The sequence below is a fragment of the Ahaetulla prasina genome, chromosome 11 (assembly GCF_028640845.1).
Source record: "Ahaetulla prasina isolate Xishuangbanna chromosome 11, ASM2864084v1, whole genome shotgun sequence".
Taxonomy (NCBI): domain Eukaryota; kingdom Metazoa; phylum Chordata; class Lepidosauria; order Squamata; family Colubridae; genus Ahaetulla; species Ahaetulla prasina.
Genome location: NC_080549.1, coordinates 24,350,407 through 24,375,019, shown reverse-complemented (window position 1 = coordinate 24,375,019; position 24,613 = coordinate 24,350,407). Strand labels below are relative to the sequence as shown.

General features: G+C 40.3%; 1 protein-coding gene across 1 annotated transcript; it reads right to left on the bottom strand.

Moving 5' to 3' along the window:
- Positions 1 to 5,424: 5,424 nt before the first annotated feature.
- On the bottom strand, positions 5,425 to 20,768 carry CDX4 (caudal type homeobox 4). The gene is made up of 3 exons (XM_058196991.1): positions 20,336 to 20,768; positions 7,324 to 7,469; positions 5,425 to 5,697 (listed from the first exon to the last, which is right to left on the bottom strand). Exons 1-3 carry the CDS (start codon positions 20,736 to 20,738, stop codon positions 5,425 to 5,427), a joined length of 822 nt encoding a protein of 273 aa, XP_058052974.1. The 5' UTR covers positions 20,739 to 20,768.
- Between the last annotated feature and the right edge of the window lie 3,845 nt (positions 20,769 to 24,613).

Genomic DNA, 24,613 nt, shown 5'->3' with positions numbered 1-24,613 from the left:
CCTGACATTAAAGTTGCCAAGTTTGGAGACGCCTGAAGGGTTATTCATTTATATTAAGGAGGTGGACAGCTCTAAAATGTTAATGCCAGATTTGCTGAGATGGTATCTTGCTTTAGGTCAAACCATGATGGAATAGAGAACTTTGTTCCCACCAATTAAGGGCTGAAAAGAGAAGACTAAGGTCTTGGCTTTTTTGGGGTCTGAATACAGCTTATTTTGCTAGTTGAAGGAAGAAGGCCCATCCTCCTTCTTTGCACCGCTTGTGCCTGGGCCAAGGTGTGACTCTTGCATTTTCCCCACTTTTGGCAAAGTATGGAAAGAAAAATAGCTGCTTTGGTTTTCTCTTCACCCTGGGCCTTTCTGAGAGAAGGTAAAGGTTTAGCGAGGAGAGCAGCTGGGGATCCTTGCTGATTATTGCTTCTGTCAGTCTCTGAGAAAGTGTAGCTGCAAAATGTCCCCGTTAAGGTCCATTTAGAGAAAGCCAACAGGTAGGCTGACTTCTGCCCTTCCCGAAGAGGCAGGTGTTTATTCTGCCTCATGGAAAGACAACAGGTTCAACATGGCCCTGTTTGCTGAGGGAAGGGCCCCAAGAATGGCCCACTTAGGGCTTGGGGTTTCGGGAAAGGAAGATGGTTCTTGACTCCCTGCCATCCTTTTAAAAAACATTGCTCCATGCAGACTCACTGCTTTCATTTGCTAAATTGCTGGAGCCCAGGAGAAGGAAGGAAGGAAGGAAGGAAGGAAGGAAGGAAGGAAGGAAGGAAGGAAGGAAGGAAAAATAGAAGGGAAAGAGAAAGAAAGAAAAGAATAAGGAAAGGGAAAGAGATACATTAGAACAAAATAAAATTTTGTTCAATTCAGTCAGATGTTGAAGAAAGAAAGAAAGAAAGAAAGAAAGAAAGAAAGAAAGAAAGAAAGATAGATTTTCAATATACCGTAGGCATTTATCCTTTTACAAAGCTGCTGCTCTTTCAAGACTATGTATAACTATCCAGCTAACTAACTAACCAACCAACCAACCAACCGCTGGTAAAAGTCCAGATGAGAACTTGTGCATAGATGGATTTCTGGTCTCCCAAAGGTGCCTTTAGATAGGCCAGCCTATCTGTGATTCAATTTTGATGGCCTTTTGTTAGCTCTCTCCACAACCTCTGTTAGAATAGTCAGATAGCATATGTTTATCTCTTCTGCTTTTTTGTTTTATCTATGAAATAAGAGATAAAGCTCTTTTCCTGGGCTGTCTGGACTTTTATCTCCATTTTCTTCAGATCTATTTTAGCAGTGATCCCCGAGTTTTTATTCATCTTGAAGAGATTGCATTGTCTGTGCAGCAGCTGGAACTGCAGATTTGTGGAGGACTCACAGAAAGAGCCTTAGATAAAGCATTTTGTTTAAGGTACCATAGTATGCACTGCATAAGAGTTCCAAGCTCACATTTCTAAGGTTGGGATGACATGAAGATAATGAAAATCTGAAGAGCCACATATCGGGGCGTCTGCTTTTTATCATGTTTTTTAAGTATTAAGTCTTAAAAGAATAATGAAGTGGGAAGGGATCTTGAAGGTTCAAAGCCCTGCTCAGGTAGAAGACCCTATACCAGTGATGGCTAATCTTTTTGCCAACCTGTGCAAAAGTGTGGGGAGAGTGGGGGGGTTACGCGCATGCATGCCCACACCCATAATTCAATGTGCTCTGTCTCAGCTTAAGTGTGCATGACCCCCGTGCTCCCCCTGCTTTTGGCACATGATGGCATGGTGGGCCAGGTAGGCCTGTTTTTCGCACTCCCTAGGCTCCAGAGCCTTTCTAGGAGTCCGGGGAGGGCGAAAACGGCCTTCCCCACCCCCTGGAGGCCCTCTGGAGGGCAGAAACGGCCCATTTCCTGACTTCCGGTGGCTGAAATCAGCTGGCCGGCACTTGCATGTGCACTTCAGCTGAATTAGGGCAATGCTCGTGTGCCCACAGATATGGCTCTGTGTGCCACCTGTGGCAGGTGTGCCATAACAATTTGCGGTTCTATTCCTTCACAGAGTGACAGCTGCGAGGATTGCACTTGTCTAGGTGGGCTCTCAACCCATTGCTTCTTGTTCTACACTCATGTGCTTTGAAGAATAAGTCAACCTCTCCTCTTCTTTGTGGCAGCCCCTCAAATACTGGAAAACTGCTCTCATGTCACCCCTCGTCCTTCTGTTCATTAGACTTGAGAAACCCAATTCCTTTGTTTCTGTTAACTTTGTTCAGTTAATAGAAAACCATTCTGATGTGAAATTTCTGCCAATTCCTAGCCTAACTCTATTGTGTTTATTTCTATGAGTGTAATCCCTTGATTCCCCTTCCAGTGTAATAGTGAGAGTGCCAAACAGATTTTGTACCCCTTGGAAGTACCTTCAGATGTTGCTGGAAGAAAAGGGAAAATGCTACTTTATTAAGTGTGTTTCATTCATGTGGACAAAGTGAAGGCAATGCCATAGGGACATAGTAGAAAAAGATATCAGCCCTACAAGATAGCCCTGATCAGATGAGTCCACAAGAAAGCTAGAACTATACTAAGAGCTATGTCTCACTTACTTTGGCCATGTTGTGCAGGGAAATTCAGTGGAGAAAGCAATGACGTTTGGAAGAGTTAGTGATAAATGGAAACCAGGCCTCCAAAGAACATGGTGGGTGGACACAATCAAAGTTGACATCAGCCAGAGCACAAAACAACTCAAAACAAGTTGTGCAAGATCAAGATGTGGAGAGACCTGGCCCGTAGAATCACTAAGAGTTGAATTAGACTGAATGGATAAAATCATCATGAAGAAAAACTGCCTGTCTTTTCCCTTCTCTCCCTCCATGGGTTTAACCCATTTCTTCTGCCCTTTGTGTTTCCAACGTCTCCTGGATGGCTCTCAAAGGAGATCTCCACGGCACTCTAAAAAAATGATTGTCAAAGCATACTTGGACTGTATAAGGAGAATTAATGTCTTCAACTTACATAATTTGGAACTAACCCTGATTATGACATTATACATGACAGAAGAAAGCATTGAAATGCGGCCATCAGGTTTTTGTAGTTAAGTCTTTTGTACCAGTCTGGATCTCCTGAAAGTTTGACATGGTATTTTGATGAGTTCGAAAGGACTCCAGATCAGTGTTTTTAACCTCTACGATTTTTATGATGTATGGACTTCAACTCCGACAATTCACCAGCCACAATGCCAATTGGGGAATTCTGGGAGTTGAAGTCCACACATCTCAGAGTGAGCAAGTTTGAGAAATGCACCTGTAAACATTGGGATCTTCTAAGAACTCTTAGGATATTAATTTGAAATAGTTTTGTAAACCCTGCTAAATTGGAATTGGGTAACCAAGTATCAGCAGTTTTATGTTTGGTTCAAGAAAAAGGAAGAAGGCCTGTGTGTTCGTTTAGAGCCACTCAGACATCCTCAACATTAGCAACTTGGAATCACAAAATGGGTATTTTCAAAGACCATTTATATAGTAATAAAACTCTCACTGGGTTTATCAGTTTGTACCTTCCTCAGCCCTAATGGTGCATTAACATTTGGGCTAACAATTTTTGAATCAAGGTACATAAAACCTTAAGGAATAATTTAAAAAATCTGGCCCCGTTACTCCTGGGGAATTAAAACGTTCAGTTTTATTTGCAAAGGTTTGGTCTTTGCAGCAACCCTGAAGTCAGATGTATGATTGCCGATGTTCCCTGCAAGCTTCCCACAAATCACTGGTGAAGCCAGCAGGAAGGCAGAAGTTAGTCCAACTCTACTCACCCATGTCTTTCTGTTTAGGTAAGTAAATATTGACTTATTATTGAAGTTCAGTACCACTACAATTATTTTTCTGCTTATGAGGCATGCTGTTCTTGATAACCATGGACCCTTCACTATTGGGGTAAAAGAATATGGTCAACCTAAAATTTAATTTTCTGATCACACCAGACCTTACAGCCTTTCTCTCAAAGGATGACCTAATGGATCACTTAATTGTCTATCATTAGTATAAAATTCATAGTTCTGAACTTCCAAATGCAACTTTGAACTAGATCTGAAGTCCAACTATAGAAGATGGAAGCCTTGTTTGTGTCTTACCAATGAGGCACAATCTTTCATTGCCAATCAGAAAACTGCCCCTAGCTTCAAACAAAATAAGAATCATAATCCTCACATTTACCCAATATTCCTAATGTGGAAATAAGCTAAAAGGTACTTGGCATGAATTTGGGTATCTTTAGAAAACTCATAGGAAGTGTTGGGGATGATAGTGTCTCTTTTGAATAAAGTCTTTGGAAGAGATTTCTCACATAATTTTAAACTCTCTACTTTCTATGACAGTACTTTATATTCCAGACATAGAGCAAAAATTGCTCACCAACCTTTCAAACTTTTGTGATCTCCCTCAGAAGATTTGCTTAACACTTGGGATGGCTTTGAAATTCAATGGCCCACTTGTTGTTACAACTGGGTAATGTTTGAAAAGTGTACCATTTTTACAGTTAGGCAGGAACCAGTCTGAAAACCTCTGGAGGAAGCATTCTGGATTAGGAATCTCTAACATGATTTTCAATAATCCATAGAAGATAAACTCTGATCTGCAAATTTGTTTAATGGTGTCAGATATCTGTGCACTAAAATTCAGCATTCAAATGAGCCAGTCCCACACCAAAACAAACTGAATATTATGATTGATAAAAAATAGTGCAAATTGGGCAGATTTGCATCTTGTATAGTTTATATTATAGTAGTGGAGGAAGCAGAGAGTTCAAAAAAAAAAATTCCAGAACCTCATCCCCAGCTTCTTAATTCCTAGAAACCTGGATTATAATTTTTTTAAAAAAGACCAGGCATCACTCCCTCCCAACATATTTCTTTGTGATAAAGACTAGAATCTTAGGATATATATATTTTTAAAAAACAGGAAAGCTATGATTCACAGCAAGTTATGCTTTGTGCTTTCTTCCACATCCAGCAATATCTCTCCTTCTGCAAAGCAGGTGTCGTAGGCCCAACCCTGACAATAAATTATGCTAGTGTGGGATTTCTTTTGACACCGTGTCTTCACCCTGTGAACCAGAAAAAATATAAAACAAGGGATTGAAGTTGCTAAAGTGTGTGAAATCTTCCAGTCTCTAGTCAAACAAAGTGCAGGACCACCAGTACAGAAGCAGGAGGGGCGTTCTGCTCCAGCCATTCTCGCTGCCTCCAACCAGCACAACTTTGTAACCGAGAGCTCATGGTTTACCACCCCCCCTCAGTATCACAGGACCTCTTGTCCAAAATGGTTGTGTGGCCACCAAGCTTTGGTGGAAAGTCCTCTGTCTTTTGCAAACGGCCATAGGGAAGCCAGGTGTGGGAGTTGTAGTGCCAACAGCTCTGCTGGCTCCACTGCAAACTTGTGTTGCTCTGTTCTTGATTTGGCAGAAAGTCCTCACTGAGAGACCACAACTCGTGTAATTGTTCCATTGTGCTGAAGACCATTCATGGAAAGAGGAGGAGGAGGGGGTGGGGGAGGGGGAGGCGGTGGTGGTGGAAACAAAGTGCCAGCCATTTCTGAGTGAGTCTGTGGGTCATGAACTGGAATAGGGCTCATGGAACCAGAGTCACTCTGGATGGAGCTGAGGCTGCCGCCATCAAAACTGGTCATTTTCTTCTTCATTAGTTTCCTTTCTTTGGCTCTGCGATTTTGGAACCAGATTTTCACCTGCAAGAGCAAAACAGAGGAAGGGGGTAAAAAGAGTTTCTATCACTTTGCATTGGGAGCCTTAAAGATGAGCAAAGTCTAAAGCAATCCTAGGCTGCATTAACAGAGGAATAGAATCAAGATCACATGAAATGTTAGAACCGCTTTATAAAGCCTTAGTAAAACCCCACTTGGCATTCAGTTTTGGCCACCACTATATAAAAAAGATGCAGAGACTCTGGAAAGAGTGCACAGAAGAGCAACACAGATTATTAGGGGGCTGGAGGCGAAGAACGGTTGTAGGAATTGGGTGTGTCTAGACTAGTGAAACTGGGGTGGGGTGGGAGACTGGGGTGACACGTATCTATTTTCCAAAGCACCAAAACAGAAGGCAAGGAACAAGGGATAGAAAATAATCAAGGACAGAAGCAATTTAGAACTAAGGACAAATTTCTGGACAGTGAAAACAATCAACCAGCAGAACAGTTTGCCTTCAAAAGTTGTGAGTGCTCCATCACTGGAGGCTTTTAAGAAGAGACTGGACAACCATTTGTCTGGAATGGTAGAGAGTCTCCTGCTTGAGCAGGGGGTTGGACTAGAAGACCTCCAAGGTCCCTTCCAGTTCTGTTATTCTATGATTTCTGTTTTATTCTTTGACCCAACACCCCTTAGTGAAACTAGCCCCTAGGAGGTAAGTCAAGGATGATGTTATGGAGCACATCACCCAAAGAAGTCCCTGCAGAGAGATACAGGTAGACTTTGATTTAAGACCACAGATGAGCCCAAACTTTCTGCTGCTATGGGAGACATTTGTCAAGTGACTTTTGCCCCATTTTATGACCTGGTGCTAAGTTAGTTGCACAGTTGTTAAATGAATCTAGCCTCTCCATTGACGTTGCTTGTTGAAAGGAGGTTTTCAAAATCTGAGTGACCAAACCCTTGATGAGTATGGGGGAATACTAATACATTCTAATCCAATCAATAATTACACTTTCTATCAGGGCTGCATTAAGGCCAACAGGTGCCCTAAGCATAGCCCAACATTGGTGCTCAAGGGAAGCAAAACCTCCACAGCATAAGATGAGAAACAAATGTGACATCTGATGCCACCTGTAAGCCAAGTTTTTTAACTTTATCTCTGCATTGGGCCAAAAAAAGTTTTTTTTTTAATAATAATGAAGATTAAAGTCTAATGCAGCAAATAAGAACAATTACAAAAAAAGTTAACAAAAGTTCAGTGTAGCCGTAAAACAGTAAAGGGCGTGACAGCTAGAGGAAATATCTCTGGGGTGCCACCTTTCCTTGGGACACTAAGCACAGGTTTAATCTTCTTTCAGTCATTTATCTATAAAAGGGACCACAGGAAAAGCATGGATTGCCTTGAATTTGCAAAGGTCCTGATAGAAGAGAATATTTGTAGCTCAGAGTTAACCTGTGGGGTCCTTGGTGGTCTTTGAGATTGTTAGTTTGCTGACATTTCATTACCCAACTAGGTGACATCATCAGTGCTAGCAGGCACATCTACAAGAAAATCACCAAGCTCAGGCAGCACCTGAGATATTCTCTCTATGTTTTCCCACCACCCAACTGGTCCTCTGCTCTGAACTGGCCAGAAATCCTGCCCTATGCAGGTAACTGAGGATCTACCTGTCTCTCAGAAAGTCTCAGGTTTGCAGCAAGTTCAGACTTCCTTCGGATGGTGATATATCGGTTGTAATGAAACTCCTTCTCTAGTTCTAACCTCTGATGATCTGTGTACACCACACGGTACTTCTCTCTTGTTCTTGTTTTACCTGTTGAAAAAGAAAGTAAGAAAAGTTTGCATTTGCTCCTGAAATCTTAGACCTGTCTAATCAGGCTTTGGCTAAACCAAATGAAGAAGAAGATGCAAATATGCTGGAAAATGCCAGCACTACTTTTGCTAAGCCTGTCTTCCAAGCAGAACTAAAATAATACCATTTACAAAAAATTAATATTAAATGTACTGTATATAAGTGTAATGTATGTACACTAAGCGTTTATACATTGGAGACAAATTCCTTGTGTGCTCAATCACACTTGGCCAATAAAGAATATTCCAATTCCAATATAAATAGTACTAGTATTTACAAAGCACCTCTGGTCTAATTCTTATGCTTCAAAAATGATTTGGAAGAAGTACTTTAGACTTTGTGTGAACCCAGCATCTCACTGTTATTCATTAAAGCACTTCTTCGGTTTTAGCTTTTGTGCAAGCCTACAAAAATAAAAGTGAAATTCATGGGATGAGTTGGTTCCTTAAAACAGAGGCAGTTATTTTTCAGGCCCATGAGAATTCTTGGAAAAGTCAGATTGCCTTAAGAAATAGCAGAGAGATACTACAGTTGCACAAGAATCAAAATTCCGTTCAATTATTTTCGAAGTGTGCACATAATCACGCTGGCTGGGTCGGGAATAAGAAGGCATGTGTATTCAAGCATATTTTGGTTTTGCTCTACAGGCACCTTCACCCATAACTTCTAAAAGAGCTAAAGCTTGCAAAAACATTTCCTAGTTGACCTGCATTGATTGTGGCAGGCTTCTGCAGACAGGAAAGAAGTCGATTGTTGCTAAGAGCAATTATTGCAAGGGCATCAGAATTTAGGTGGGAAGACATTTTGTGTTGGAAATATTAGCCATGCATGGATCTGTTCCTGGCCTGTAAAAATATGTCATTTCCCAGTAAACTTGAAGGGCACCTTTGTCTCTTGACTTAATGGTAGCCTTTCTCCAGCTGATCAACTTCAGAAGTGGTAGGCCATACAGGTAGTCCTCAACTTACAACAGTTTATTTAGAGACCGTTCAAAGTTACAACGGCACTGAAAAAAGTGACTCATGACCATTTTTCACACTTATGACCATTGTATCATCCCCGTGGTCACGTGATTTACATTTGGATGTTTGGCAGCTGGCTCATGATTATGATGGTTGCAGTGCCCCGGGGTCACGTGATCCCCTTTTGCGACCTCCTGACAAGCAAAGTCCACGGCGAAGCCAGATTCGCTTAACAACCGGGTTACTGATTTAACAAATGTGGTGATTCACTTAACAAATGTGCCAAGAAAAGTCGTAAAATTGGGCAAAACTCACCTAACAAAATTTCTCAGCATAAATTTTGGGCTCGGTTGTGGTTGTAAGTTGAGGGGTACCTGTATTTTCAACCCGTTCAATCAGTATGGTGTATGGGAATGACAGTCCAAAATACCCAAAGGGTCCACCCAGAAATACGTAATGCAAAAAAACCACAGCAAGCTATTTGACCAGAACCTTTTGGTCACTCAATGACCTTGCCAGCACACTGAATGTTTGTAGGAATGAAGCTTATGCTTCTGAGATTTCCCTTTGTTTGCTTACAGGGGACTTAAAAAAAACCCCACAACAAGTTACTATCAAGTGGAGGTTGGCCCTGATGACTTGATGGAAATACCAATGTATTTTTCTTGGCAATAATAAGGAATCGTCCCGGATTTTTGAAACTTCTCCATTAGGCTATAACCCTAGGATTTTCTAGTGATCACCTGTTTAGCTTTTTGAGATCAAAGCGTATGGTTGAGTGTTGGAAACTGTAGGAATAAGAAGGAATTCTCCTTTCTCAACCTCAGGAACTTTCCTAATTCTGGGAGTTGAAGTTTATACATCTTAAAGTTATTAATATTGAGAAACTCTGCTTTAGAATAATTGCCACTAACCTCTTGCAATTGGATTTATTTTTCATGCTTGTTGGAGCTGTACACAGGGTGATCTAGCTAATCAGAGACCAAAAGGTAAAGGAAGAGTTAGGATTTCTTGCTTAAAGAACTTGGCAAAATTCCTGCCTTCTGACAATAGATGCAAACCTTAGTTTGAAGGACTGTATTTATAGGAATTCTATTTGGTCCCTATGTCAAAATTACAAATATATTTTTGGAAAGAGAAATAAAGCTTTAACCTTTGAGGACAATGACTGAACCAATAGCATTTTAAGGGCTTAAATTTGGTTTCATTAAATTTCACAAAGCAGCAGAAATGATCTGCCACTGAAATAGCCTTCTTCTGTTTGGACATTAGACAGATATCACGTATATCATGACAAGATTGCACAAATAACATGCACAAATGACATTTGTGTGATGATGTGACTTTCTTGCCATGAATCAGGGATATTGAGACCTCCAGATGCAGTAGAACTGCAACTTTTAAGGTCCCATCTAACTGGAAATTTGCAGAAATTGTCAAGATGGGGAATGTTCTAATTTTGAATCCTATGTATGCTTGGCACATTTCAGAGAAGTTAGTTGGAATTTCCCCTCAAAAATATAATTTAAGGAACTGAGTTTTTACTCCAAAAAGCTAAAGGGCTTATCGTTCTCACTAAAAAAATTTGAATTTCCCAAAAGTCTAAATTGAAACTTCATTTTTAGAAAGCCTTTCCTTATGGAAAATAATTTCCTGAATAATTTCTCTTTAAGCTATCTTTAACACTAAAATCTCCCATCCTCTGGGTCATGCATTTTTGCTGCTGTTTAGAATTGTGATGCTCAGAGACTTATAAAATTAAGTATGTGGCTGTTTTCAAACTCCTGAAGCCCGATTTGAAAAGGTTCCACCTGCTGCTTTTCAAGCTGCAGCTTTCACCATGAAGTGGATCAACGTCCTTTTCTCCTTTTCTTTCTTAAAGCTCTTCATTTTAAAAGATGAACCAGACAGCCATTGAAACAGAGGGTGGGAAATAGAATATGAGAGTATATGAAGGCTAAAAAGAATAGACTTTTTTTTTTTTTTAAAAATGAGATGTTAGAAGTAGGGAAGAAGGGTGGGTGCCCTGGACTGGAATGTGTAATGGGGATGTGCTAAAGGGATGGTGGAAGACCCATTTAAAGGGGTCTTTTGTAATCAAAGAGAATCAGGTTGTTGACTCTGAACAAAACAACTCGCCAGGTGTTTTAAAACCAGGACCTGTTTTAAGGATACTCAAGTTATTCTAGCAGTCTTGCTCTTGGGGAGGGGGGTAGAAGTTTCCCCTTGGTCATAAAATTCACAAGGCATTTTTTGGGAGCACAATAAAAGCCCAGAGAGGGCCTCTTTATTTGCTGTGAAAATCATCAGTCTTTCCGGCAATATAACTGCTAAAGAAAAGGAGCAGAAGCCAGGATGCATATCAAAGCCCCCCTCACCGCCCCCCAAAAGTGTCAAAATAGGGTCTGTTGCTTGATATGGCAAACCAGCCCCTGGACTCAAGACAATGGAATCAAGGGACGAGGAGGAGCAGGACGAGGCTCCTGAACCTCACAACTAGTTTATCAAGAAAATAAATTAGCATTCAAATTGCTCCTGGTTTTCCCTGTCTTCTCTGCTTGAGCCTAGCTCCTGTTTTGCATCAGCCGGCATCTTCCTGGTCACAGGAATCTGTGAATTTGTCCATGTCTGCAAATTCAGCCAGATAATAAAAACAGCTGAGCTCTGCCTCCCTGTTTGGAAATTCCATCCCTTTCCAGTTCCATCCAGGCGAAGGAGCTTCAAAGGGTTAGAGAAGAGGTTCACCAACAGCCTTCCCCAGCCTGGCGTCTTCTAGGTGGGCTCCACGAGGGAGAAGATTTCTATCTCAGCTTCCCTGGAGAACCCCCCAAGTGGAAAGAGGAAGCCAAATGAGAAAAGGTCTTGAAGGCAACTGAGAATGAGGGACACAGTGATTCTAACATCTGAAGGGTGCCAGGTTGAGGAAGCTTAGCTTAGACAAGATTTTGAAAGGAACTGAGAATACTTTTTCTCAGGGGTCTTTGGTGCGCTCTGAGCTTGGTTGTCTCGCAGACATTTCATTACCCAAACTAGGTAACATTATTTGAGCATTGATGATGTTAGCTAGTTTGAGTAATGAATCATCTGCAAGAAAACAACCAAACTCAGAGAGCACCAAGGATTTCTCATTTCAACAAATGCTCTCCTTTATTAAAATTTTATTTAAAAAATTTCTATAATCCCAGAAGGTACAAATTTTAAGAAGGCTGTTGGGGTATCTTCCATTCATCACTTAGTCAATGTTGATAAAAGGATTCCGATGGTAATATTTCAATCTAGCGAAACTTTCTTTTAACCTCCTACTCCAAATGTAGTTTAGGCTTTGCATCTTTCATTTTTATTTTTTCTGAAAGAAAGCTTACATATGGGACTCAGCGTTTTGTTTCATGATCTTCATAATCCTTCTCTCAGTTCATGATTCTCTACATTTTGATGAGTCTCATTCCTGATAGGGCAACATTGTTTTATTTATACCACTTCTTCCAGCATCATATGCATTTGTAATGCTAAATAATAAGATGGTTGCTTTATCTCTTATTCCTGAGTTGTAACATAGACAAGGGGCACCAACTCCATTTGATCCATAGAAGCAATACAGAATGAAGTCCCTGTTTGAGGTCTTTGTGTTGTAAGTATTAAAGCTCCATGGAAGTTACCATTGTCTCATCTAACAGCTGCCAAGTGAGGACACCTTGACTGTTGAACAATACCACTGGTTGTCTCTCTGCTGCTAAGAGAAACCATAAAGACAGTGTGGTATAGGAGTGAAGGCACTGGGCCAGGTCTAAGTGGAGACTTCTATTCTCATCCATGAAAATATATTTGGTGACTTTTAAGCAAGTCAACCCAAAACACCTCTCAGAATTGTTGCTATTGGGAAAAAAATGAAGTCTTCTAAGCTTTTTGAGCTGCTTGAAGGAAAGCTGAACAGAAATATAAGACATGAATAAACGAATGAGCAAAGACTTGTATGGAATCCCTCCCTCCCTGGACATTTCTTCAGAGGGTCTTCAGAAGCAAGATGCTGTAGGTAGAGACTGGACTAAGGGCCCTTTCAGCAGGAGCAACCTGAAGGCTCAAAGCAGTCAAGATGGCAACTGCAATTGCATGATCACAGCCCAAACTCCTCATTTACAAGGCAGGATTTCAATCATCATCACCATCTTGACTTTTTAAACTTAAGCCTAAGATTAATCTTTCAGATATCCCTGTTTTTCAGTTATGGCCTTTTTTGCTCTGGAATTGGCTTAGCAGAGACATTTAACTGGTTGAATCATATCTTGTAGTTATCAAAGACATTTTAATGCATCCTTTAATTACTGCCCTTTAGGCTCCTTTTTAATGTTTTTGAACACCTGATTGCAAATTATGGTTTTTAGTTTGCTCTGGTTTCCTCAGTAATTAGTTTGTAATTGTGATAACTTTTGCTGTGTATCTATGAATAGTATGAGGTCTTGGAAATTTTTATTTAAACTGAGGAATGTTTTAAAGGATTTAAAATATACCAAATCAAAATTACCTCAGTTGGATATTTCCTTCTCACTCTAGCTTTTACTTTCAATCTTAAATGATTGGTAATATATTCATGAAATCCTAGTACTCTATAAAATTGTATCCATGAATTTTTAAACTGTGTGTTGGCCAGGATTGCCTGGCAATCAAAAAGTGTCTGGTGTTTTGGTGTGTTCATGTTGTTTTAGAAACTTATCTCAAGATTTGACAACAGATAGGACACACTGAATTTTAAACCCAATTTTGCATGGAATCCATTTATTTAGAGAGTTCTAAAATCATTAGAATAAGATCTGAATGTGGATTTTCTTGCAGCATATACTGTTCTGTTCATTTTTCATTTGTTATTCCATATTTTATCTACTGTAGATACAAGATACTAACCCCAAAATTAAAAAGTAAGGGATCACAAATACTCAAATATAGGACTGCAATACAGTAATGGTAGAACCTATGCTTTAATTTGTGTGCAAAATATCCCAGGGCTATGTCTGATAAAATACTATTGGTTAAGATTATGAGCTCCAAGGTACAAATAACAAATTTGGCATTTATTTTTTTAACACAAAGTTCTATTCTATTCTGTTCTATTCTGTTCTGTTCTGTTCTGTTCTATCCATTGTCTCTCATTTTAAATGACTGGGATTTCACATCACAGAGTTTTGTTTGCCTTTGGCTGAGTGTTTTGTGAATCCAGATTTGGTGGCTTGAAGGTTCTTAAACCAACAGCTAAGACAATGAAGAGACAAATCGTGTCTGTCTAATCACATCTATTCTATGACCCAGACTAAATCTAGAAGCTCCTTTTAAAGGCTATGACTTAATCCAGGGGGCAGGAAAAGATTCTTGTTGAAGTTGAATCAGGCAGGTATCTGGCTGGATGTTTTCTTAGGCATATGAGAAAAGATTCCTACTCAAAGGATTGACTGTTCGGTATTGTTCACCTGGCCAGTTCCAGAGATTTTGAATGAATTATGAAAGACAGAAATCAAATCGCCATCCATGCTGGAGGAGGATACCATGCCAGAGAACATGGATTTAAGTTGTGAAAGTGCTGTTGCTAAAAACTGCCCCCCCCCTTTTCTCCTAAGGCCTTTAAATGTTCTTCATGCATTATAGCCTGCTTTGTGAAGAGTTCATCTATCTGCGTTAGGAGAAATTTCCAAAACTGTGAATGCACAACTTTGCATATGGTGACAGTGTAGGAAAGATTTCAGTGGACTCACAGAAGCTTCCCCAGCTAAGAGTCAGACTGCAATGCTCAGGATTCATAGATCTGCAATGCTGACTGAGGTTTCTGGGATTGTAGTCCAACACATCTGGAAGACACCAGTTCAGAGAAGTCTTGTTTATTAATACTCCAATGTGGAATAATGGTTCAGGGGTTGGGGCAGAGTTCAAGTCCACTTTCAGGCACGGGATCTCAGTGGGCAATGTTGAGGCAGTCCCTCTGTGCTGAGCCTATCTCATAGGCCCACTCTTACGGGCTTAAAATAGAATTTCCCATTGAAATTAAAATATATAAATGGATCATAGAACCATATCTGAGCTGTAGCCAACCCTTAAGCTTATTGGTTTTGCCCTCCCAGGAAAATCCAACCCCTAATTCACGTTTCTTCAGTTAGATAGGAAACCTTGTCCACCATCAGTCATCTTCTTCTTAATCCACAATGTGCCAGTCCAATGAATGACTATCTTTATTCTGGTCTAAGATTATTAACAGGTGGCTCAGAGGCTAAGACGCTGAGCTTGTTGAATCCCTAGAGCCGCGTAATGGAGTGAGCTCCTGTTACTTGTCCCAGCTTCTGCCAACCTAGCAGTTCGAAAGCATGTAAAAAATGCAAGTAGAGAAATAGGGACCACCTTTGGTGGGAAGGTAACAGCGTTCCGTGTGCCTTTGGCATTTATTCATGCCGGCCACATGACCACGGAGACGTCTTCGGACAGCACTGGCTCTTCAGCTTTGAAACGGAGATGAGCACCGCCCCCTAGAGTCGGGAACGACTAGCACATACGTGCAGGGGAACCTTTACCTTTACCTAAGATTATTAACAGAGGTTTGATTTGAATGAATAAATTGCTATATTCATAATTATAAACAGATGTTCCATGAATAGTGATACTAGTGGGTGATTTACCTAGAAGTACAGGTAGTCCTTGATTTACAACAGTTTGCTTAGTGACCGTTCAGAGTTACAACGGCACTGAAAAAAGTGATTTATGACCATTTTTCACTCTTATGACCATTGCAGCATCAAATTGCATGCAATGTGATTTACATTTGGATGTTTGACAACTGACTCACATTTATCATGGTTGCAGCGTCCCAGTGTCATCTTTTGCTACCTTCTAATAAGCAAAGTCAATGTGGAAGCCGGATTCACTTAACAACCATGTTTCTAATTTAACAACGGCACTGATTCATTTAACAAATTTGGCAAAAAAACGTCATAAAACAGGGCAAAACTCACTTAACAAATATCTCACTTAACAATATAAATTTTGGGCTCAGTTGTATTCGTAAGTTGTGTACTGAACATTCTTCATCTCCCGTTCCTGTAAATAACCGATGGAGCTACTTGTTGTCCAATTCCATGCCTGGTCCAAGATGGACGTGGGAATGATTTCTGCACCAAAACTGATCGTTCAGAGAATTTATTGGTTTTACCAATCCAGGTTACTTTACTAGAGAGCAAACTTTTTACCTCCTTTCTACAGCTTTGGATGCACCTGGAGCTACTGAGAAAAAACAACCGAGGGGAAAACAGGTGTCGCTGGGAACGATCCAAAGACAAGTCCGAACAAGATCAAGATGGGGTAGCATCATGAAGTTGTGTTTGTTTCTGTTTAAATGTGTAGGCTGCTCTGATGAATTTGAGGGTGGGAGAGAGCAAACAAAGAATTTGAGGAAAAGCTTGACTCAAGACTCAAGACCTTTGCTTGCCTAAATGTGCTCTATACTTACCCTAACTCTAACCCTACACTTACCCCATGTTAACAGTGAGCAAACCTTCTCAACTTATCTCACTGCCTTGCTGCCTGTTCTTGAGAATAGCAGACTTGGAAGGGACCCTGGAGGTCCCCTAGACCATTCCAGACAAATGGCTCTCCAAACTCTTGCTAAAAAACCTCCAGTGATGCAGCAACCACAACTTCTGAAGGCAAGTCATTCCGCTGATCAGTTGTTCTCACTATTGGGACATTTCTTCTTAGTTTCAGGTTGGTTCTCCCCTTGATAATCTTCCATCCGTTACTTGTCTTGCCCTCAGGTGCTTCTTCCCCTCCTCCTTTGTTTTGGTCCATTATAGTCAGTGGCCCAGAAAAAGTCTTGAACTCATGTATAACTCGTGATTTATGGTATTTTGCTACTTTGTATGAGAAGCATTGTCCATCTAATCATTTCAAATATGGAAGTGTATGTTAGATGGGACTTTCTTTGGGGGGGGGGGGGCTTGGTTCTCACTGTTCCCACCCGAATGGCCCTGAGAGTACCAATGACAAAATATGATGATAAAAAGCAGGAGCTAATATTTGTGATGGCCCTTCAGTCTGTTTCTTAACTGTTTCTTTGCCTAAATATTTTTTGCTCCAAAAAAAGTCTGTCTGTGGGCAGGTCAACAGTGTTTGGTAATTGGCAGCTTACCTCAGTGGAAGTCAGTCTGAAAGTTTTGAATCTAACATCTGTCTTCACAGTGGAGCAGCTGGCATTGTGGGCGCTAAATAAGCCTTCAGAAGCAACTGAATGACTCCACAAAGTTTGGCCATCTGCCATGTAAGCATCAGCAACTATAGAAGGGACTTTATGGTCCATCTCCAAACCACAAATTACTTCCAAGGTGTTTTGCCATCCTTGAAAAGTCTGTATTGCCATCAAAACATTACCTTATGTTAAAGGTCCCCATGAGAATTGCCATAAAAATTATGTATTTTATATGGTTTATTGAATAAACCATAGCCTTTTAGCAACATACACAGCCTAAACCAAGCAAACCATATTCCTGCTTAGCAGAATGCATGAAGCCAACCAATGTTATGTCAAAATGTGCATTCTTTCTCTCCCAAAAAGAAGAGAGGGAGGCACACTTAGAGAAGAGCAGTGGAAGGATCCCAGATATGGAATCAGCCCTTCTTCTCTGAAAAGCACTTTTTTTTAGTTTAGAAAAACAAACCCAGTCTGGGCTATGACAGAGGTCCACAAAATGGTGTTGTTTGCCTTGCTCTTTTGTATATTAAGACTGGGATGAATTGTCAAAGCAATTTTTGGGCAGCCATGTCTCTAGCTTTTGGGCCTTATTCCCACAATAGTTCATTCAGGAAGGCTTTGGAAAAACATTCTACCTATTCATGAAGGATGGACAAGTGGGCTTGAGCAATGGTTAACAAGCATAACATCCACAGATGAAGATGGTAGAGCTTAGAATCCTAGAAGAAAGGAAAGGATGTGTTCTACTTGTGAACCCACTTGTTGTGGTGGAGGGCAGAGCCTGAAGGGAAGGTTTCTGGTCCAGGTAGGTTAGAGCTTCACTAGAATTAGCTGTGGGACTAAGCATGACTACTAATCCCTTGGATTTTATATGATGAAACAGGACCACACTGCATTTACTTGGGTCCGTATGGAGGACGTTTCCCAGTATTCCAGAAATGACTGGAGAAGCAACTGTCTCTCTGGTCTTGTAACATTCTTATTCAAAGCATTTCTCTGTCTGCTGCAACACAAAAGTTGAGCCTCCAGATGCACAAGGAAATAAATCCTTATTTGGTTAGACCTCCCATCTAGTGCCTTTCAAAGATGTGGCCCACCAGTTTCACCAGCCACCAATGGGAGTTATAGCTTTACACCATGCTAAACCCAGGTTAACAAAGCACAACCGCACTCTTCACATCATATGGGCACAGCCAAACAAACCATCTTTATCTTCAAGGAAATTATTCAAACAAGATGCTAACAGAAAGATTGAGTTCCCCAAATGCTACCACAACCTATCCAACCCTATTTTAGATTAGCTGAACATTGTGTGAATCCAGATTTTCTTCTGCAGCCTCCTCTGGATGCAATTCTCAGAACCATAAAACCCATACTAGCTGGAAATTCAGGGATTTGCCCTCTGAAAGGGCCAGAGGAGGCCAAGTCAAGAAAGTTATATAGGCAAGTTGTGAACTAGATGTTACTGTCTGTCTGTCCATTCATCCATTCACCCATGTATCTATGACACTATCAATAGGCTAAATGTATTAGGGATTTCTATAAGTCATCTTTTGACAATTTAATTTAAATCAGGGTTTTACTTCTTATCTGCAGATCTTGCCATCTTACCCTGTTTGATTTATATGAGAAACTAGAGAGCTACTGTTAAAAACAGGGAGTTAGTTCCCTGAAGTAAGTTGTCTTTCCTCTATATTCAGGAGCTCTCAAGAAATACGTTTAAATATTCATTTATAAAGGGTTAGTTAGAAACTAATTTGCCTTGAAAATTGCCAGTTTTTGTTTATAATCCTGACATAGTTTATTGCTTTACAACAGTGTATTTCAAACTTAGCAACTTTAAGATGTGTGGAGCTCAAGTCTCAAAATTGTCCAGCCCCACAAATCCACACATCTAAAAGTTGCCACACCTCTGATTTACAGCAAGACAACTAGAATGGAAGCTTGCAGATCATTTTAACACAAATTGAAAAACTAGAGATGAGAGACAAGACCAAGTAAGACACAGGGAATAAAACAGTCTTTGATAAACCTTCCCCCCCACTTCAAATTCCTTCAAATGTCTCTAGAATACTACAGTCAGTTTCCAAATGAGGGAGGCTGTGAATTCCGGATACTGTAGTTCAAGGCATCTTAGGAAATGTCATATTTACTGTATTTAGTCAAAATCTGTGAATTTACAAAACTCAAATTGTGCTGAAACTTATTTAACAATACCAGAGCATTGTAGTTCTCACGCTACTTTGAACCATAAACTCACCAAACAGTTTGGGGCACACAACAAATTTTACTGGATTTGTTTACAGTTTACAGCCTACAGTAGTTACCACTGTGACTAAATCTTATCTAGCGTATCATGTAATATGAAGATTGCTGCTAGATGTGTAGAGTGTTATGGAGACATCTGCAAGCAACCAAGCTCAGCACCAAGAACTCCACAGCTATTAGTGTTCAATATAAATATTAGTGTTAATACAGCTGTAACTAATTTTTTCATACCTGTTCTGCTTTAGCATCAAGCTAGACAATTTTCCAGATTATCTGAGGTGCCTTTTATAAAATCATGGGCAATGTTTATCCTGCCCGCTTGTTAAATCCATTGTTATTAAGATTCTGGAAGGTACTCTATGAAGAGATCAAAGGTATTTTCTGCTTCTTAGATCCCTGCATTCCAAGAGGGGTCTAGCAAGAGTTCCTTTTATCCTTGGCATCTATTTGAAATGTTAATGGCGGTTACCCTGAAAATGAACCCAGGTGAGCAATGAATTGCATGCAAGCATTGTCCATTAAATGCCAGTTTGGTTCTGCTGTTATGCAAAAAGTTTTAAAAGGTGCAAAGTTCACCCTTCTGGGTTGATTTCAAGTGCAAAGGGCTGATGCAGATTCACAGATATTTAGAGGAAGAAGCTCTGAAATAAAGGAGAATATTTGTAGCTCAGGGTTGAAAAGAACGGTCCTTGGTGCTCTCTGAACTAGGTTTACTAGTAACATCATCACTGCTGCTAATGCTACTTAATTTGGGTAATGAAATCTCTGCAAGAAAACAACCAAGCTCAGAGAGCACAAAGCCTCCCCCCCACTTTTGAAATAAATAGGACTTCGATGAAGATTGTAATGTGTATTGTGTATAGGAGGAAAACTGTTGGTCTACAGTAGATCCAAAATCAGTCTGCTACCACTTTTTCCTGATTTATTTGTGAGCAGTAGCTCACTTCATCGGATGCTGCTGGAAGGATTATTTAGCTGGTTTGCATTCAAGCCTCAAGCCAACCCAACATTAATAAGCAACATATGCAAATCCTAACCTTTTCAGGAGCAGATCCCACTCAGTGCCAGAGCGATTCTATCCCTCATCTTGTATCAGGAGCTGAAGAGTTTTTTAAAACATCAATTTCTGCCTCTGCCAAGCCCATTTTTCCTTTTGCACCCTTCCCCTTAAAGGAGCCCTTTTTATGAATGCACCATGCCCTCCTTTGCTTGGAGAATCAGATTATTGAGACCTTAAATCAGAGTTGTGACTCAAGAGCCCGATCAGAAGATGAGAAAGAAAACCCCTTTTCAGGTTGGGATAATCTGTCCCTTGGCTTCAGAAAGTGGCCAGCAGGAGGAAAGTAATTGAAGGGAAAGGGAGAATTTAGGTCACAACATACCTGTTGAAGTAGATTGGACCGTTTTCCTCATCCATTCGTAGGAGCTGTGCCGCTGGTTGAGGGGAGGGGAATTTGCCTCTGAATTCATGGTGTCCAGAGAAGGTAAAGTCACAGAACCAGCAGGATTCAGGGAACTGTAATCAGCAGAAGAGAAGGAGACCTGTCCAGGAGAAGACCTGTTGATCTGGGTGGAGGTTATGGGGTTGGAGGTTCCTGGTCCATAAGCACCCCAATCCTCCCTAGGCAGCCCATAAGGTGCCCCCCAAGTCCCTGAAGGTTGTCCACGATTCTCCATACTTTGGGGATGATGATATCCTATGTAATCTACATAAGGTGTAGCAGAAGGAAAGTTTTGTGCTGGTAGGTTGCTGCTGCTGTTGCATCGGACAGAACCTGGATACATCCTGGCTTCTTTTTCCAAAATATAACTCACATAGATGATGTTCATCCCCTAACTTCTTCTTGGCCAGGCATCCTGCTCCTTGGGGGGGGACACACACAGATTTCACACGTCCTCTTCTTGCTCTCTCTCTCTCTCTTTCTCTTTTTCAAGCCTAAACCTAGACTGGTTTTGCAGATGACTCAGGAGGTCTCTTTACTACTCATCCTTGACAATAGGATCCCTGGTGCTGGGCTAGCAGTGGACTGAGGATCTGCCTAATGTCAAAGATAACTGGCTACTCCCAAACATTTGCATTCAAATGAAGGGTTGGTCATCTTGCAACCCCACCTTACTGTTGGCTTGCCGATTTCTCACAGACCCTTCCCATTCTGGATCAGGCATGGATTCAGTGTGTTTGTTCTGGGAATCTTGGAAAAACAAAGTACAACTAACTCCACAATAAGTCATAATGTGATTTCTTTGATTTGGGATTATTTATTAGATTTATGTGCCATCCATCTCATCTAGAGGCTTACAAACTTTAAAACCAGTAACCATTAAAGGATTAAACCAATAAACAACAATAATGATAATAATTTATTATTAAAAGATGGGAGGAGAAAGTAGCACAAAGACTAGCATTGTGTATGAATCCAGCAATGTGATTTGTAACTCATTGGTCATCATTGTAGGTGAGCTTTTAAACTTATTCAATATTCATCTCAGGAGTGAAGCCATCCATTCATTTCAGATGTGATAGATGTTTATATCACAAAGAGCAAGGGCATTTAATTTTAGATAGATGATCCTATGTTCAATTGCAATTAATGGAACATTCAACAATTAAATGAATTTGTGTTTAAAAGGCATTATCTCCAATTTCATGGAAAGAACTCATAGTTTTTAATGAAAGAAATAAGAATTTGTGGCAGACAAAGCATGTGATTTTTTAAAAAAAGTTTTAACACAAACCATTTCATCCTCTTCATTCTTCAGGGTTATCTGTATTCTTCGAGTAGTTGGAGAAAATCTGTATTCTTCGAGTAGTTGGAGAAAAATATTGGGGTGTAAACTGTTTTGACACTGTTTCTTGACAAGCAAACAAAACATCATAAGAAGGGATGGGAAAAAATAAAATAAAATCCCTTAAGGATGTGCTACTTAGTTGACTTTTGTGAATGACCTGACACTTTTGAGGGAACTCTCTCTTAAAGAGGTGAAAAGTGTTTGAAGTTTTCTTTTCTGTTTAAGTACACAGTCAAAGAGTTTGGGATGTTTGTCTTCTGAATTTAGAGGCATCTTTTTAACTGTGTGGAGGGAATAGATTTGTTGTTCTCTGCTTTTAAAAAAAAGATTCCCACATCAGCTGGGAAGAGCTTGGGTATGATTTGGAAGATGTAGTTTCTGGAATAACCTCGGGTGAAGAATTAATTTATAGGCTGTACAGGCAAGTCCAGTGTGTTTTTCCACCTGTGTTGTTTTTAATCCATTGAAGTCAGTGGTCCAGTAATTGTGAACCCTAAACTATGGTTTTGCTTTGTTGAATGCAAGACATTGATAGATCCGATCACTTCAAATATTAAATTATACTTTCAGCATTTGTGGGATTTAGAATTGTCCCCTCCAATTTCCTCAAAGATTTCTCTATACAGAATAAATGAAGGCGTTTCTGAATGGAATTTCCTATTTTACCAAATAAGCTGCTTTATATAATGTCCTGATCATTTAGATCGGGGTATCCAACCTTGGCTGGGGAATTCTGGGAGTTGAAGTCCACAGGTCTTCAACTTGCCAAGGTTAAACACCCCTGACTGAGACAGAACATTTCCCTGTTTTTACCAGAAGCTGCCATCGATGTTGATGAAGGATAGGAAAAATACTTGCTGGATTCATACATTCACAGGTATTTAGTTATGATTTGAGGGATCCTTGATGCTCTCTGAGCTTGCTTGTTTTCTTGCTGATATTTTTACCCAAACTAGGTAATCTCATCAGTGCCAGCAGTGCTATTTTGGGTAACAAAATGTCTGCAAGAAAACAAGCAAGCTTAGAGAGCACCAAGGACCCCTCATGTCAATCCTGAACTACAGATTGTCTCCTTTATTAGTTAGGGTTTGTTTAATAAGCTTCAGATAGGCTAGGTTCATAATGGTTAGCCATAAATTCTGGTATAGCAGTCACAATAGTTTGCACAGTATTCTAAGTTAAAACTAAAGAAACCACATTCACCTTACTTCAAAGATGTTGTGTGAATATACCCATGACAGGATGCAAATTACTACACAGTGGAACTACAACTTGGGAGTGAAAGGACAAGGTGGTTCACTGTTGCATTGCTGACTTATACAACCAGATGAATCTCTCAATGAGATGTAATCATTTGTGCCTCCGTAAGTTGTGGGAACCCTGCCATAGCTTAGTACGTTGTACGAACTGTTTAGCAGCAGATGGCAATGCCTAGGCAAGGCAAACCATTTTGGTGAGCTGGAGAAATGTACTGAAATTCAGATGGACGAGAACCTAATAGGGTTGGGTTGGTAATAGTACATTTGAAAAAGAGAGTAGAAATGTAGAAGGTTGCAAACTGTGTATCGGCAGTAATGATGTGGCTACAAAAAAGAGCCAAATGCAATTTCAGGCCACATCAATAGAAGTGTAATTTCCAAAGGACAGGAAATTCTTATTCCATGTTATCCTGCCTTGGTTTATAACATCTTTTTATTTATTTATTTACATTTATATCCCGCCCTTCTCCGAAGACTCAGGGCGGCTTACAGTGTATAAGGCGATATACAGTGTAATCTTGACTGTGCTGTCCAGTTAAGAAGGATTCAGAGGATTTGAAGGGGTTTGGAGAAGATCCATGATAAAGACAGGGGATAGAAATTAAGTCCTATGAAATGAGATGGGAAGTTCAACCCTGAGAATAATAGAGTTGGAAAGGATCTTGGAGGTCTTCTAGTCCATCCTCCTGCTCAAGCTGGAGAAAAGATGGTTGGGATGGATAAATGTGTGTAATGGCCCCTGTGTAACGGTAATCTTCCTGAATTCTTGTTAATTTCTGAAGACTTCAGGCAGGCAGGCAGGCAGGCAGGGAAGGATAAAGATTGCCCTCAAAATTGGAAGGGACATTCTTGTTTAGTATATATGGAACCCCATATGATAAAATCATGGCAGGAAAACTCTACAAACACATCACTTTAGTGAATAGCCCAGTGTTTCCTTGTTTGCTGTCATAAATCCACCTGGTTTCCTTTTCTTTCACTGCTTCTTTAGTAACTAATTTGCTTCGGAAAAAACTCTGGAGAACAACCCAATGACCTCTGTCCCTTCCCCCAGGCAGATGTGCCCATAAATCAGCAAAGGAAAAAAGCAGATTTTCCCCCCTCTTTTACTATGGCATCAGAGCTAGCCTTCCAGCAACTTCTAGTTTCTAAGATAATTGTTCAGCTTGGGATTCTTTCTTGTCTCCTCATTTTTGAGACTAACATTCTCTAACATTATGATTTGCTCATTCCTCTTTTTGGAGTGAGGAGATGAGAATGTCGTTTGATGTAAAATGAATGTCCTCAACATTTTGTTTCAGCCATGGCACAATCTATGTGACCTTTAGGGCTTGATGATGAGAGATTCAAGAAAGCCACTCTGGGTGATTATTTAATTGTGCAATCATCATACACAACTTGCGTAGAACAGCTTTGGGATCAAATTACTGAGAACTTAATCACCTTCATGAGACAGTAAGTTCATTCACTGGCTTACTCCTGGATCCCCAATGTAGCACATGTGAATGAGAAGTCTACCAACGTTGGTTGATCACAACCGGGTCCAGATCCAACTATATATATATGTATATATATATTTGTTTTCTGAGGTTTTCGCGGGTGTTTGTATGT

Excerpts from the sequence above, each read along its gene's own strand:
- CDX4 (XM_058196991.1), bottom strand. The coding sequence starts at position 20,738 with ATGTATCCAGGTTCTGTCCGATGCAACAGCAGCAGCAACCTACCAGCA. Across the intron at positions 7,470-20,335 it reads GGTCCAATCTACTTCAACAG|GTAAAACAAGAACAAGAGAG; the intron begins GTATGTTGTGAC and ends CTTTTTCAACAG. Across the intron at positions 5,698-7,323 it reads TGAGACTTTCTGAGAGACAG|GTGAAAATCTGGTTCCAAAA; the intron begins GTAGATCCTCAG and ends TTGCTCTTGCAG.